At 39.0% G+C, this 16,730-nt stretch overlaps 1 protein-coding gene across 2 annotated transcripts in view; it reads right to left on the bottom strand.

Moving 5' to 3' along the window:
* Positions 1-16,658, bottom strand: part of EPS15 (epidermal growth factor receptor pathway substrate 15) — a 161,142-nt gene extending 144,484 nt beyond the window's left edge. Inside the window, exon 1 of one of the 2 annotated variants that reach the window (XM_029227722.1) lies at positions 16,495-16,658. In XM_029227722.1, coding sequence (XP_029083555.1) covers positions 16,495-16,527 — 33 coding nt within the window. In that variant the 5' untranslated portion in view covers positions 16,528-16,658. The remainder of the gene's footprint in view (positions 1-16,494) is intronic. The other variant, XM_029227724.1, reaches the window with a different exon arrangement.
* Between the last annotated feature and the right edge of the window lie 72 nt (positions 16,659-16,730).

The following is a 16,730-nucleotide window of genomic DNA, read 5'->3' as shown; positions in this document are numbered from 1 at the left end:
CACACACACACACACACACACACACACACACACACACACACACACACCCATGTATGCTTTCTCCCAAAGGTCAGGAACAAGACAATAATGTTCACTCTCGACACTTCTATGCAACATCGTACTGGAGGTTCTAGCCAGGGAAATTAGACAAGAACAAGAAATAAAAGGCACCCAGATTGGAAAAGAGGAGGTAAAACTATCTCTATTCACAGATGACATGCTCTAATATATAAAAATTCCCAAGGAATCTACTAAAAAACTATTAGAACTAACAAATAAGTTCAGGAAAGTTGCAAAATACAAAGATAATATACAAAGATTATTTGTATTTTTATATACTTGTAATATACAATGTAAAAATGCAATTAAGAAATCAATTCCATTCAAATAAGAATAAGTCAAAAAGAACAAAATATTTAAGAATAAATTTAACAAAGAAGTACAAAACTCATACTCTTAAAAGTACAAGACATTGTTGAACAAAATTATATATATAAATGGAAAAAAATCCCATGTTCATGGGTCAGAAGACTTAACATTGTTAAGATAGCATTACTCCCACTAATCACAAAGTCAGTGCAATCTCTATGAGAATTCCAAATGACTTCTTTGTAGAAACTGGCAAGCTGATTCTAAAATTCATAAGGAATTGCAAGAAACATGGAATAGCCAAACATTCATGAAAAAGAAAAACAAAGTTAAAGGACTAGCACTTTCCAATTTCAAAACTTACTATAAAGCAACTGTAATCAAGACAGTGCTATACTACACATGGAGAGACATACAGATCAACGTTATAGAATTAAGAGTCCAGAAATAAACTCATGCATCTATGGCCAACTGATTTTTACAAGATCATTCAATGTGGAAAGAATAGTCTTTTCAATAAATGGTGCTGTGACAATCGTATATCCATGCAAAAGAATGTATTACCTTACATCATATACAAAAATTAACTTAAAACAGATCAAAGACCCAAGTGTAAAAGCTAAACTTACAAAACCCTTAGAAGAAAACATAGGGATAAATCTTCATGACTTGAGATTTGCCAAGGGATTCTTAAATATCACACAAAAAGCACAAGTAACAAAAGAAAAACAAATAACTTGGGGTCATAAATTTTGAAGTTTTGTACATCAAAGGACATTATCAAGAGAGTAAAAAAACAATCCACAGAATGGGAGAAAATATTTGCACATCACCTATCTCATTAGGAACTTTTATCTAGAATATATAAAGAACTCTCACAACTCAATAATAAAAAGACAAACAATGGGCAAAGGATGAGAATGGACATTTTTCCAGAGGAGATACACAAATGGCTGACAAGCATATGAAAAGGTGCTGGACATCATTCGTCATCAAGGAAATGCAAATCAAAACCACAATGAGATTCTATTTCACACCCACTAGGATGGCCAGAATTGAACAATCAGATAGTAACAATTATTTGAGAGGATGTGGAGAAATCCTCATCCTCACACACTGCTGGTGGGAATACAAAATGGTACAGCTGCTTTGGAAATAGTCTGTCAGTTCCTCAAGCAATTAAACACAGAGTTACTACATGACCTGATATATCCAGCAGAAATGAAAACACGTATCCACACAAAAACTTATACATGAATGTTTATAGCAGGATTATTTATAATAGCCAAAAGGTGGAAACAACCTAAATGCCCATCAATGGATAAACAAAATGTGGTTTAACAATAAAACTGAGTATTATTCGGCCATAAAAAGCAATGAAGTACTGATACTTGTTACACTTGGATAAACTTCAAAAACATTATGTTAAGTGAAAGAATCCAGCAACAAGAGTCCACGTATTATGGGATTACATTCATACAAAGTCCAGAATAGGAAAATCTATTGAGACAGAAAGTAGATTAGTGGTTGCTTAGGGCTGGCGGAAGCATGGAGGAGAAGGGATGATACCTAAAGGGTAAGAGATTACTTTTTCACGTGATACAAATGCTCTAATATTGACCATGGTGATGGCTGCACACGACTATAAACAGACTAAAAACCACTGAATTGTACATTTTAAATGGATAAATTGTATAATATGTGAATCGTACATCAATATGGCTGTTTAAAAAGTAACTTTTTTTTAAATTTTAAAGAAACAGGACTTCCCTGGTAGCGCAGTGGTTAAGAATCCGCCTGCCAATGCAGGGGACAGGGGTTTGATCCTGGTCCGGGAAGATCCCACATGCCACAGAGCAACTAAGCCCATGAGCCACAACACTGAGCCTGTGCTCTAAAGCCTGTGAGCCACAACTACTGAGCCCACGCACCACAACTACTGAAGCCCACGCACTCCAGGGCCCGCGTGACTCAACTACTGAGCCCGTGTACCACTACTTAAGCCTGCGCACCTAGAGCCCATGCTCCGCCACAAGAGAAGCCACCGCAACGAGAAGCCCGCGCACCGCAATGAAGAGTAGCTCCCACTCTCCGCAACTAGAGAAAGCCCACGCTCAGCAACGAAGACCCAACGCAGCCAAAGAAAAAATAAAAAGAATGAAATAATAGGGCAGGAAGCTCAAAGAACATCTCTTAACAACTAAACAATTTTTAAACATTTTATAAATTCAGTACCTCTAGTACTTTTATTAAAAGTACTTGAGGACTGGGGCTTCCCTAGTGGCACAGTGGTTAAGAATCCGCCTGCCAATACAGGGGACACGGGTTCGAGCCTTGGTCCAGGAAGATCCCACATGCTGCAGAGCAACTAAGCCCGTGCATCACAACTACTGAGCCTGTGCTCTAGAGCCTGCAAGCCAAAACTACTGAGCCTGCGTGCTGCAACTACTGAAGCCCGTGTGCCCAGAGCCCGTGCTCTGCAACAAAAGAAGCTACCGCAATGATAAGCCCGTGCAGCACAATGAAGAGTAGCCCCCGCTCACCGCAACTAGAGAAAGCCCACGCGCAGCAACCAAGACCCAATGCAACCAAAAATAAATTAAAATATATTTTTAAAGTATTAAAAAAAAAATAAAATAAAAGTACTTGATATGGCTCATATTTCTAAATGCAGATATAGTTCAAAAGATAATTAATTTTTTTGGTTAGGTTAAAGGAAAATAAGTCCTGTTTACCTCAATCTGTAAACACTAGTACTCGTAAAATGTCTGTACTAAAATAAGAAAGAAAGTAGCTGTAAAAAGATATGAGGGGGCTTCCCTGGTGGCGCAGTGCTTGGGAGTCCGCCTGCCGATGCAGGGGACACGGGTTCGGGCCCCGGTCCGGGAAGATCCCACATGCCGCAGAGCGGCTGGGCCCGTAAACCATGGTCGCTGAGCCTGCGCGTAAGGAGCCTGTGCTCCGCGGCGGGAGAGGCCACAACAGTGAGAGGCCCGTGAATCACAAAAAAAAAAAAAAAAGCTATGAGGGTATAAAAGAAAAAAACTGCCAAGCACAGAGACAAACCAGGACATTTCAGTTAAGTCTAGCTCAAAGTACAATCAACAGAGTTAAGTTTCTGAACTGTTCTAAAGCGCCAGATGGTCCCATCTACCCCCAGATCTTACATGGCCCTGCCTAAAAGTGTGCCAGAAAAAAACAAAAGCAAAGAACAGAATGTAGAGAACAGACTAAGAATGAAAGCAACCTAGCCTGCAAAAAAAGAGGTATGCAAACTGAAATCATCTAATCTTCTTCAGGCTCACAACTTATAATGCCAATTTGCCATGCTAAGTGAACTTTATAATCTTTAAATGGTCTTTGCAGCCAAATTAAATATACTCAACTTAATTCCTTCACAGTAGTTTTTTGAGATTATTGCTCTTGAGTAAATTACTGCTGCTGTCTGCTTTGCCATTCAAGATCTTATAAACTAAACGAAAATCACTCAAGTTTAACCTCAAAATTCAAAGGTATACACAGAAAAATAACTCAATTATGGTCAATACCATTTATAACTCTACAAAAAAGAATTCAGCAAATGGTATATCAAAGGTTATTTGCAACAGCATTGATTATAATTGATATATAAATGATCTGTAGTCATTAGGGCTTGATTAACTATAAAACATCCAATCAATGAATATATTCTAAAGACATTAAAAAGATGCTATGCACAGGGAGATCAGCTCAATGCTTTGTGATGACCTAGGGGGTGGGATAGGGAGGGTGGGAGGGAGGCTCAAGAGTAAGGGCATATGGGGATATATGTATACAGCTGATTCACTTTGTTGTACAGCAGAAACTAACACAACATTGTAAAGCAATTATACTCCAGTAAAGATGGAAAAAAAACAAACAAAAACGATGCTATGAAGACCACATAGAAAGAAAACACCTATATGTTAAGTTAAAAAAAATAAAATACAAAGCTATACATATGTGTATATATGTATGTATGTGTGTGTGTATGTGTGTGAGAGAGAGACAGAGAGACAGAGAGAATGCAAGAGAGAGGTTACAACAATGTTTAAAAAAAACATGTAAAGAGAAAAAAATGTAAAGAAAAAACCAAAAATTTAAAGAATGGGGTGGATGGTGATCCATGCTTTCCTTGCTATATTTCTGCATGTTACAAGTTTTTTTTGTTTGTTTGTTTTTGGTTTTGTTTTGTTTTGTTTTTGCGGTACGCAGGCCTCTCACTGCTGTGGCCTCTCCCGTTGCGGAGCACAGGCTCCGGATGCACAGGCTCAGCGGCCATGGCTCACGGGCCTAGCCGCTCCGCGGCACGTGGGATCTTCCCAGACCGGGGCACGAACCCATGTCCCCTGCATCAGCAGGCAGACACTCAACCACTGCGCCACCAGGGAAGCCCTACAAGTTTTTTTAATGAGTGAAGAATTTTGGAAATAAAAAAAATTTTTAATAATATTCATATGAATTCTGTATATAAGTACCAATAATAATAACAGCACTGCTATTTACTTAATGTTTCTTACATTCCAACAATGTATATACATCATAGATAAGGAAAAGGAAGTCAGAGAGTTTAAGTGACTTGCCATGGTCACCCAGAGAGAGTACAAGTGGCAGAGGGAGAATTCAAATCCAGGTTTGTCTTGTACTAAGTCTAGTGTCCTTCCCACTATAAAAAATCATGATACTCTTATTATTTTACATACTATTTTAGAGCATGTCAAAGATCCTTTCAGCCTATCCTTGAAATCCCTTCCTAATGTCTTGTGCTCTAGGTTAAAAATGCTTGCTTTATTACAAAGAAAAAGAGAATAAATTATAAGAAAATGGACATGATATTTCCCCAATGTGGACCTGATGTACCAAAATACAATTTGACTGGAATCAAATATTCCTATGGTTTTATGTTATCCTTTTAAGTACAATTTAAAATGCTGGGACTTCCCTGGTGGTCCAGTGGTTGAGTCTCCTCGCTCCCAATGCAGGGGGCCCAGGTTTGATCCCTGGTCTGGGAACTAGATCCTGCATGCCGCAACTAAGACCCAGTGGAGCCAAATAAGTAAATAAATAAATGTCATCCACAGTACCAATCTTGGACACTGTAAAACATTGAAAAAATTAAAAACTAAATTACCACAAAAAGTTTCATCATAAATCAGGATACTCCACAGCACCCAAGTGCCTTTCTTCTATCATCCTGTATCATAGTACTCATCACCCCAGAGTCAGTGTTTATCTCCCTAAAAGACTAAAAGGTACTTCAGTGCATGAACCTAGGTCTTACTCTCTTTGTATGTCCAAGACCTAACACAGTGGGGACACAGGAGGCATTCAGTAAATGTTTTCTGAAATAAAAGAGGGTGGACCAGCAATAATGGAAGCACTTTTAATGCATGTAAGCTTCATATTTTTAGTATATGCATAATGATGTAACTGTGTTGTACCTAGTGAATACAAGATGGAATGAAGTTACCAATAATCCTTGGTATCAGTGAGTTATGAAAATTTTAATTAAGTGTAACATTTCATAAAAATTAACAGCCCTATAAATAACTAAAATCTAGCTATTATAAACATCTGGCTAGTGATCGTCGTAGTAGTAGTTGTTGTTGTTAATAGCTGCTACCATTTAAACTGATCCAAGACATTTATAAACATTTCACATATTCTTCACAACAAATCCTGCAGGTTAAGTTTATTTGCCATTTTATAGGTAAAAAAAGAAAGAGGCTAAGAAACTTGTTACACAATCAAAAGATTGAAACCTAAGACATTCTCACTGCAAAGCCCGAGACTCCCATTTTTTCAACAATTTTTCATATCTGGAACACCAGAAATCCCCAGACCTAGCAGTTCTATCTTACTTAGTAAAATAGTTTGTTTTTTAGGGAAAATTTTCTCTGATACACAGTATGATCTTTAGTAATATGATACTGAAGGAACTCCAAGTCCAAACTACCATGTCCAAGAGACTATTAGCTTAAATGTAAATACTGGCGTGACGTATACTAACCTAAATAAGCTTAGGTTTTCATAAGCAATAAATTCCTAGAGGTAGCAAAATGTAAAACTACTTTCTATCATGTCTACAAAAACCCTCCACTATAACTTGGTACAACAATCACTTTCTAGAGATGTGGTCTATGCAATGAAAAGTTGATTTTCACATAAGATGTTGCAGCCTAGAACATATGTTCAGTGATAACCAAGGAATGGCACCATTAATTAGTTCTGTCAGAGCTATTTTGCCCTCAGAAATACAGACTCGTTCAATTTATATAAGTTGTTTACACTACCTAGGTTATAACCCTGGCTCTACCACTTAGCAGTAGCTTGACCTTGAACAAGTTACTTCACCTGTGTGCCTAAGTTTTCTCTTTTTATAAAACAATAATAATAAGGATGATCTGATTAACAGGTTGTAAAGATTATTGAAAACTGCCTGACAAATCATAAGTTCTCAATATGCATTAATTATTATCCCCAAACTGACCTCTTCTCTGTCTCTGTCTCTCTCTCTCTCACACACACACACACACAGATCCCACTGAGTAATTTGCTCCTTTTACATAACAATAGAGGAATGTAATATCATGTGAATGTTCATTTTTATCCCTATATTTGTCTGAAATATTGTCAATGGCTGTTTACAGGAAGCAGCATAGCAAATGTGCTTTAGAACAGATGTGCCCAGGTTCAAATCTCAAATCTACCACTTACAACACAACCCTGAGTAAGTAATGCAGAAGATTAATCCCTACTCGTAGAAAGGCTGTGAATATTAAGTGAAATAATATATGTAAATCACCTAAAAGTACCTACTGCTTAGTAGTTTACATAACATCAGTCCTCTTCCTTCTCAATAGTGGCATAAGAATGTTTTCCTTCCAGGATCTTTGCATTAATATTTAGCCCACTAGATAGAATTGTTCCACAACTAAAATAAGACCACACTAAGAAAGGCAGAGAAATCACACATAAAATTAAGTTCACAATTTTTAGTTGCCTTATCATTTTTTTAAGCTCAATATCCATGCACAATTACTCATTCATGGCTCATGGCAGGTTTAAAAATTAAAATATGAAGATAAACTATTCCCTCTGTCCCTATCCCAAGAAAGCACATATTTCTGTAATTCCCAAATGCCTTAGTGGACCACTAACTTTAGAAAGTATATTTAAATCAGTGATTCTCAACTTGGGGCAATTTTGTGCCCCAGAAAATATCTGGCAATGTCTGGAAATATTTTGATGGCCCCAGCTGGGAAGAATGCTACTAGCATCTTGTGGATAAGGACGCTGCAAAACACCCCACAATGCACAGGACAGCCCTCCACACGAAAGAATTATCTGGCCCAAAATGTCAACAGTGCCAAGGTTGACAAGCCATGATCTTAAAAAAAAAAGTATTATAATATAGAAGTTTTCTCCCCAAAAGTATGTTCTTGGCCAAATTTTTACTGAAGACATAACAAGAAATAAGCAGCTTGATTATTTCAGAGGGGAAACTCCTGGTCCTGTTAAATCCCCATTACAAAATTCCCAATCTAAAGAGGAAGTGAGGCTTACTTTTCTTTGCATAGTTGTACTGCGTAAAAACAAGTTTTTAAAAGAGCTCCAACCTTATTTTTTCTTTTTTTAAACTTAAGTGTTCTTGATGTACAATATCAGTTACAATTGTACAATATAGTGATTCACAATTTTTAAAGGTTACACCCCATTTATAGTTACTATGAAATACTGGCTATATTCCCCATGTTGTACAATATATCCTTGTAGCTTATTTTATACATAATATTTTGTACCTCTTAATCCCCTACCACTATATCGCCCCTCCCCCTTCCCTCTCCGCATGGAACCACTAGTTTCTTCTTTATATTTGTGACTGCTTCTTTTTGTTATATTCACTAGCTTGTTGTATTTTTTAGACTCCACATATAAGTGCTATCATACGGTATTTGTTGTTCTCTGTCTGATTTATTTCACTTAGCATAATACCCTCCAAGTTCATCCATGTTGCTACAAATGGCAAAATTTCATTCTTTTTTATGGCTGAGTAATATTTCCATTGTATATATATACATACCACATTTTCTTTATCCAGTCACCTGTTGATAGACACAGGTTGCTTCCATATCTTGACAATTGTAAATAATGTTGCTATGAACATTGGGGTGCATGTATATTTTCAAATTAGTGTTCTTGTGTTTTTTTGGATATATACCCAGGAATGGAATTGCTGGGTTACATGGTAGTTCTATTTTTAATTTTTTGAGAAACCTCCATACTGTTTTTCACAGTGGCTACATCAATTTACATACAACAGTGTATGGAGGTTCCCTTTTCTCCACATCCTCACCAACATTTGTTATTTGTGTTCTTTTCTATGACAGTCATTCTGACAGGTGTGTGATATCTCATTATGGTTTTGGTTTGCATTGTCCCTTATGATTAGCAATGTTGAGTATATTTTCATGTGCCTGTTGGCCATCTGCATGTCCTCTTTGCAAAAATGCCTATTCAGTTCTTCTGTCCACTTTCTAATCAGGTTGTTTTGTTTTGTTTTTTTTTATTGCGGTACGCGGGCCTCTCACTGTTGTGGCCTCTCCCGTTGCGGAGCACAGGCTCCGGACGCGCAGGCTCAGCGGCCATGGCTAACGGGCCCAGCTGCTCCGCAGCATGTGGGATCCTCCCAGACCGGGGCACGAACCCGTGTCCCCTGCATCCCCTGCATCGGCAGGCGGACTCTCAACCACTGCCCCACCAGGGAAGCCCTGGTTGTTTTTTTGATGTTGAGTTATGAGTTATCTATATATGTTGGATATAAACCCCTTATCAGTCATATCATTTGCAAATATTTTCTCCCATTCAGTAGGTTGTCTTTTTGTTTTGTTGATGGTTTCCTTTGCTGTGCAAAAGCTTTATGTTTAATTAGGTCCATTTGTTTATTTTTGCTTTTATTTCCTTTGCTTTAGGAAACAGATCCAAAAAAATGTTGCTACAATTTATGTCAAAGAATGTCCTGCCTATGTTTTCTTCTAGTAGTTTTATGGTTTTACATCTTACATTTAGGTCTTTAATCCATTTGAGTTTATTTTTGTATACGGTGTTAGAGAATGCTCTAATTTCATTCTTTTACATGTAGATGTCCAGTTTTCCCAGCACCATTTACTGAAGAGACTGTCTTTTCTCCATTGTATATTCTTGCCTCCTTTGTCATAGGTTAACTGACCATAAGTGCATGGGTTTATTTCTGGGCTCTCTATTCTGTTCCATTGATCTATGTGTCTGTTTTTGTGCCAGTACCATACTGCTTTGATTACTGTAGCTTTGTAGTACCAACCATTATTTTTTAATTGCACTTGCAATTATTAAAGCATTATTTATATCACAAAGTTTCTTATATCTCACTTCTATCTTACTTTTGTACAAAATATTAAAAAGCTCACATTTATGTGATAGGGAAGCACAGTGCATGAGGCCAACTTTCAACAAACATCATTATTATATACCAGGTTAACAATGACCAAAACTTGATAATATACCATGTTGATGGGGAAAAGGCACAAACACTGTTGATGGTATAAGCTTTCTGAATGTAAACTGGCAGTATCTTTCCAAATTAAAAATATCCTTTGGCCCCAAATTATACCTACTAAAAATTAATGCACATACACATGTACACAAAGATGTATAAAACAATATTCACTGCAGCACTGCTGGTAACAACAAAAGATCACAAACAATATAAAAGCCCATCGTTAGGTGGCTAGTTAAATAAATTACGGTATATTCATATAAAGGAATATTCTCAAGTGTTGGAGAAATGAGGGAAATCTGTATGTGCTCGTATAGAACAATCTCCTAGATCAATTACACTAAATAATAATAAGCCACAAAATATGCAGCTTATTCAAAAGAAATATACATACACTCACACTATATATATAACATATCTTATATATGTGTGTGTTTGTGCATATATGTGTGTGTGTGTATATATATATATATATATATTTTTTTTTTTTTTTTGCATCTACATCACAGACTATTGCTGGAAATACACACAAGAAACATCAAGAATGACTGCCTCTTGGAATGGGATTGAAGGCCAAGAGCAGGATGGAGACTTTCACTAGTATGTGTGAATTTTTTTTTTTTTTTGCGCGGTACGTGGGCCTCTCACTGCTGTGGCCTCTCCCGTTGCGGAGCACAGGCTCCGGACGCGCAGGCTCAGCAGCCATGGCTCACGGGCCCAGCCACTCTGCGGCATGTGGGATCTTCCCGGACCGGGGCACGAACCCATGTCCCCTGCATCGGCAGGCGGACTCTCAACCACTGTGCCACCAGAGAAGCCCTGAATTTTTTTTTAACATAAGTTTTACAGTCGGTAAGTAAGAGAGCCAGCATAAACCTAAGTCAAAATTCTGAGCCTGACTATTCACTAGTTTGAAATAATGATAATAATAGTCTAGCTTACTGATTATTGCGAAGATCAAATGAGAGAGCATAAAATGCTTCATAAATTATAAAGCAGCACACAAAATTATAAATTAGTCCTCTGACTGAATTCTCCAAACCAATTGTAATAATAATTTTTATCGTTCTTCTGGCCAATTTCTCTAAACGCAAAGACGGGAATGTTTAAGATGAAATGTGAATATAGATGCCATCTTAGAACACAAAGTTTTACTTAACATATAGCTATTTATTTTTTTAATTGAAGTATAGTTGATATCAATATTACATATAGTTATTGATTTCAATTTAAAAGGGTGAATTTTCAAAAAACTTGTCACACAGAAATGCTAAGTTGGCTGATTACAGAAGAAATACATGCTCACTGTTGAAAAGAAGGTAAGTAAAAATTATAACCATGCTATCATAAAATCTTGGTGTTTTTTTCTTCCAGTCTTTTTTCTATGATGCTTAAGTGGATTAGATTATTTGTCTAAATAAAATGTTTCCACTGTACTGTAATACAGCATTCAAATTACAACATCCCTCAGATTAATAAAAATTTTTAATGAAGACATAATATTTTATCTTGTTGATGAGAGTTCCACTACTTTAAAATGAAATTTTAGTATATGGGTTTGCCTAACGAACTCTGCCTAGATTAATTTTTGATTTATTTCTACCAACTCTCCAAATTACCCAGACCTCTGTCAATGGATCTTTTTCCCCCCTCCCTCCCTACATACCTCCCTCTCCCATCCCTTCTCTCGCTTAAGCCATTTTACTGATTTTGGTTTCCAGAGTTCCAGTTTTATTAAGTCCAAAATTCACAAAACAAAGAAGCATATAACTGTGTTTAAAATTCCTTGAAGAGCAAGTAAAACACCTTAGATTGAGACCTTAAATTAGACTATTAGTGAGACAGGGGATTAGAACTATGATTTGTCACTAAATAAAGATGCTCAATCTTTTTCTACTACATGTTAGTCTGTTATCATTGTTCTGTCTGCAAATAGAGTGAAAACAAAAGAATACACTCTATTGGACAAACCAACTGTTCCTAATTAATTTTAACTGTGACAGCTCCTCCCAAATGCTGAACATTCCAAGCCATTTTTGAAAACTGTTAAATACTGCTCAAGGAAACAAAGATTTCCTGAATATACTGGACTGTAACTGCAGGCAAAAAAGAAAAATATCATTATTGTGCCTTTCCCATAGTAGGAACTCAAATGATATGTCATGTTGAATAAATACTCCTTTTCTGCTTCTGAGAACATGTTATAATTTTCACACTCTGCCCTGTATTTACCATCATAACTGTTAAACCAGACTGCAAAGGTGATACCCATATTAACACATACTGTCTACTTCAATGAAATTGAAAATAAACACCAAAAACTGAAATTATGCGAGATTTTTTCCCTCCAATTTCCAAATTTTCTGTAATGCAGTTTTATCACTCTTGCAATTTAAAAAAAGCTTTAAAAAAAAGTATCCTTATAGCATGTATTGTTTTTGATCAAATATTAAGACTGTTTTAATTAAGTCCCATTCTAAAGGCTTTTTTATTATTAAAAAAAAGAATCCTTGCTAAATTAAAACAAGAAAACTTCAGCATAAAGCTGAACTGATAGATGATTATTTAAAATACTCATATTATGCCATCTTTCAATAAAATAAAACCTTCCTCATCATCAAGAGCAGTACTTGTACGCCCACAATTGTACTGTCAAGAAGCCATGAAAGGTACTGGAGATTCAGAGGCAAAAGATAATGCTTCCATACTCAAGAAGTTTAGTACCTAATTAGGAAAACAAGGCAAATACTGGAAAAAAAGAATAAAAAATACAAGGGAGCAATGGATATGCCGAGCATGTAGTACACAGAGACGTACAGTGGACAGATTTTGAAGTCGTACAGACTTTGGTTCAAATCTTAGATCTATCACTTACTAATTTATGCAAATTATTTCCCTCATTTGTAAAATGGAGTGTTAGGTTAAGTGAAGTAAAATTCTTGGCATACAGTAACACCCAAAGGGAAGCTAATAGTATTATTATCATTATTATTAGAGATACAGGCTTAAGGAAGAAATGGGCAATCAGCAAAGTTTAAAAAGAGGAAGCATTAATATCTTTTTGTAATCTACCACCATAAGCAAAAATCACAAGAGCTTTCTCACTCAAGTTTTACTTCTTATTGACAAGAATAGAATACCCAGCGAAGAAAACTAAAATTAAAAAACACTAAGGCTGGACTTCCCTGGTGGTGCAGTGGTTAAGAATCCGCCTGCCAATGCAGGGGACACGGGTTCAATCCCTGGGCCGGGAAGATCCCACATACAGCGAAGCAACTAAGCCCGTGAGCCACAACTACTGAAGCCCACGCACCTAGAGCCCCTGCTGCACAGCAAGAAAAGCCACCACAATGAGAAGCCCACGCACTGAAACTAAGAATAGCCCCCGCTTGCTGCAACTAGAGGAAGCCTGCATGCAGCAACCAAGACCCAACGCAGCCATAAACAAATAAGTAAATAAATTTATTTTTAAAAAACCCACTAAGGCTATATAGCACTAAAGTACCGTAGGAAAGTCACCACTAGATTTCCAAATCATAGAATATGATCTATAAAAAGAATGTTCTTTGGAAAGGTCCTTAGATCAGCTAATTCAAACTCTCCAACTAGAATGGAAGCTCCATGTTTTTTTTGTCTCCAAGCTCCAAGAACTGCCATCTAGTTTGTTCATTAGTATATCCTCAGCAACTAGAATAATTCCTAGTACATAATTAATGGTCAGTACATATCTGCTGAATGAATATTAAAACTAAGAAAACTGAGGCCTGGAGACTTAATGCCATACAGTTAGCTCCTGGAAGAGCTGGGAATGAAACTAACATTTCATTATTCTAATAGTCTATCCTGTCTAGAAGCTAGACCATGATAATTTACATAATTTATTTTGTTGGTTGGGGAACTGGAGGGTTGGTTGGCAGGCAGGAGAAAGAGGAAGGAAAGAGTAAATTAAAATATTTTTCAGGTGTTTTTCCCCCAACTGTCAGTTTTGCTTAGTTGATAAAGGCAAAAAATTATATACAAGACAATCCCAGTACAGTACATAGCACATAAAAGGTACTGAACAAACATTGGTTGAATGAATGAACCTACTCCAAAACCATTATCATCTTATGATCAGAGGCAGAAACTAACTTCAGCATCAGTTTAATCTTTGTAACTGTCATACAATCCTTTAGAATTTTCAGCCATTCATAAGACAAACAGTTATTAATCACTTTCTTCCAGATGGGCACTGAGGGAAACAGATGAGTTGAAAGATGTCCCTGCCCTGGAGGATCTCACTTGAGTATAGCTATGTCTAGATGTGTGTTGGGGCAGGGGGGTGATGGTGACATAAACAAATCAATAATGAATGTGAAACCAGGGTGCACTGTTATCTCAGTTTATTTGCCTCAAGCAGTTAAAAACTTAAATTAAAAAACACAAATCAGCAAAGTTTTTAAATAACAAGGAGGCACATTAGGGTATATTAACACTTGGGAAGTTTCTTTTTCCTGTGCCTTTACAATATACCTTATTGCCTCTTAATGTCTTAAAATCAAAATATTCTAAATTGACTTATTTGGCTATTCAATATAAATGAACCATCAGTGTTTGTTCTCTTACATGTAGAACAATGAAGGATAATACTCCTGATTCAGTATTTACTTTGTGTAGGTGTTAATATTTAAATATATAACCACAAGAACATATTTAAATTACTTAACTGTCCATAAAATTGACAGAGCCTGAAGAAAATATCCAGAGATGATAGTAAATAGAAACTGAAAACATGGTCTTACCCAGGGAGAGAATAAAGTATGCACACAACTAAGAAGCAAATCTATAGAAGTCCTCAGGGGAACAAAATCTTCAAGAGGGGAGAACTCCCGCTGGAATTGGACAACAGAGCCAGAGAGCAACAGCCTGCCAACAGGATCTTGCTTAATGCATATCACTAACTAGACTATTAAAAAGTGAACACCCAAAAGTCAATGTTGCCATTCCCCGAATCTGAGTTTTCAGGAGGACCCTTCCAGAGAGATTCGCTACCAAGATTAAATCACCATTTTCCAAGTACTCTTCCCCAATATCTGCTTGTCAAAATAGGATAAGCAACACCAAATTAACTGGAAAAGAAACAGACTTCACTTATGAAGCTGAAAATTCCTGCAAGCTGAAGTTAGTTATCTTACCAGAGGCACATGTTATTAACGTGATTCCTGGTTCCTGTGGAGAACATTTTTCACTCAGTATCTCTATCCTCGAATGCTAGGCAAAAGACCCCCAAAGTCTCTTGATCCCAACACAGGAAACTCTCCCGCCCCAATGTATAGCCTATCCCAGTGTTCTGCCTTAGATGCCCTGACAAATCCAGGCCAAGGAGACTACAAGGTGGCGGGGAGATACTACAGGGCAGGCAGGAAGGCTGGGGTGGGCCCCAACGGAGAAGTCCATGGCCACCAGCTCTGCAGAGAACAGGCTGAGAAGGTGAGGTTGGGGTGAGATCTGGTCAAAAAAGCAGGAAGGGACTGACAGGTGCACATCCCCCTCACCATTCAGGACACCACAGGAAGATTACAATTGGCTTTCTTTACAGAGAGCGAGGAACAAGGCTCCCAGAGTGATGCTGAGCGGTTTTCTGGGAAGCACGAGGACTGACTCTGAAGGAAGCAGAATGGCAAGAGAAAAGACCCTGAGAACAGGTTTTGGTGAAGATTCCCCCAGTACACGTGACCTCTTACGTCCTTCCCAGCACCAAGACTGGTGGGACCATCACACCTGTTCAAGGATGTTTCCCTGTTTTCCGCTTGGACAGAGATAGGGAGCCCACCGGGTAGGAGTGGTAGCAGAACTGAGGAGGAAAAGACTGAATAGGGGGATCTGACCCAGCAGGAAACCTGATCAGGAGGAGAAGAGGCTGAATCCAGGAAGGTGCTAGCAAGGTAAGTACGCGCTCTGGTAGAATGAAACTTATGTGGAAGAGAGGCTGACTGGAGAAAACTGTTGGAGAAGGGTTTTCGTCGGACTCCGCTGGGAAAAGGCCGGTTTAGAGAGGAAAGACTGGCTTGGAGGCGACCCTGAGCGCCTGGCTCAGGAAGGTGACTCTGCCTGTCCCGAGGGCGAGCCTCGTGTGGGACAAGGGCTGACCCGAGGATGAGGCTGATCCGCGAGAGCTCAACAGGAGCTCACCTGGGTGCTTCTGGCCTGGAAGGAGGAAACTTCCTGGGTGGGTGAAGCAAAACTGGAGTGAGAGGAGCGGGCACACACCAAGCGGGTCGGGGGGCACGGCGGGGTCGGGAGGAGAGGGCGCCGCGTGGGGCGGGGCTGCGGCGCCGACCGGCCGGGGCGGGGTCGCGGCTGCCGCGGCTGAGCTGCCGTCTCGGGATGGCGTCCTCCCCCAGTCACACTCACACTCTCTCTCACACACACACACACACACACACACTCACACGCGCGCGCGCTCGCTCTCAGTATCGGCCGCCCCGCCAGGGGCAGAGAGAAACTGCCCAGGTCGGTGAACCATAGGACGGTGGGGGAGGGGGCCGGGGACACCGGCCGTCCGAGCCAGGCGGACTGGCGGGTGGCGTTACCTGTGTCAGAGAGAGCTGGGCCGCCGCAGCCATGGTGTTTCCATCATGCACGGGAGGGGAAGGAAGGACTGGCTGACGGGGGCTCGGGGCGGGGAAGAGGCGGAGGGAGCAGCCGGAGGCGAGGCCCGGGCGGGCAGGCGGGCGGGCGTCTCCCCTAACTTCGACAACTTCCCTCCTCTCGCCCGCCCCGCCCCGCCTGGCCCCGCCTGGCCCCGCCTGGCCCCGCCTGGCCCCGC

The sequence above is a fragment of the Monodon monoceros genome, unplaced genomic scaffold, assembly GCF_005190385.1.
Source record: "Monodon monoceros isolate NGI ecotype Baffin Bay Population unplaced genomic scaffold, NGI_Narwhal_1 Super_Scaffold_18, whole genome shotgun sequence".
In the NCBI taxonomy this organism is placed as follows: domain Eukaryota; kingdom Metazoa; phylum Chordata; class Mammalia; order Artiodactyla; family Monodontidae; genus Monodon; species Monodon monoceros.
The sequence above is the reverse complement of the archived record's forward strand: the minus strand, read 5'-3'. Positions and strand labels throughout refer to the sequence as shown.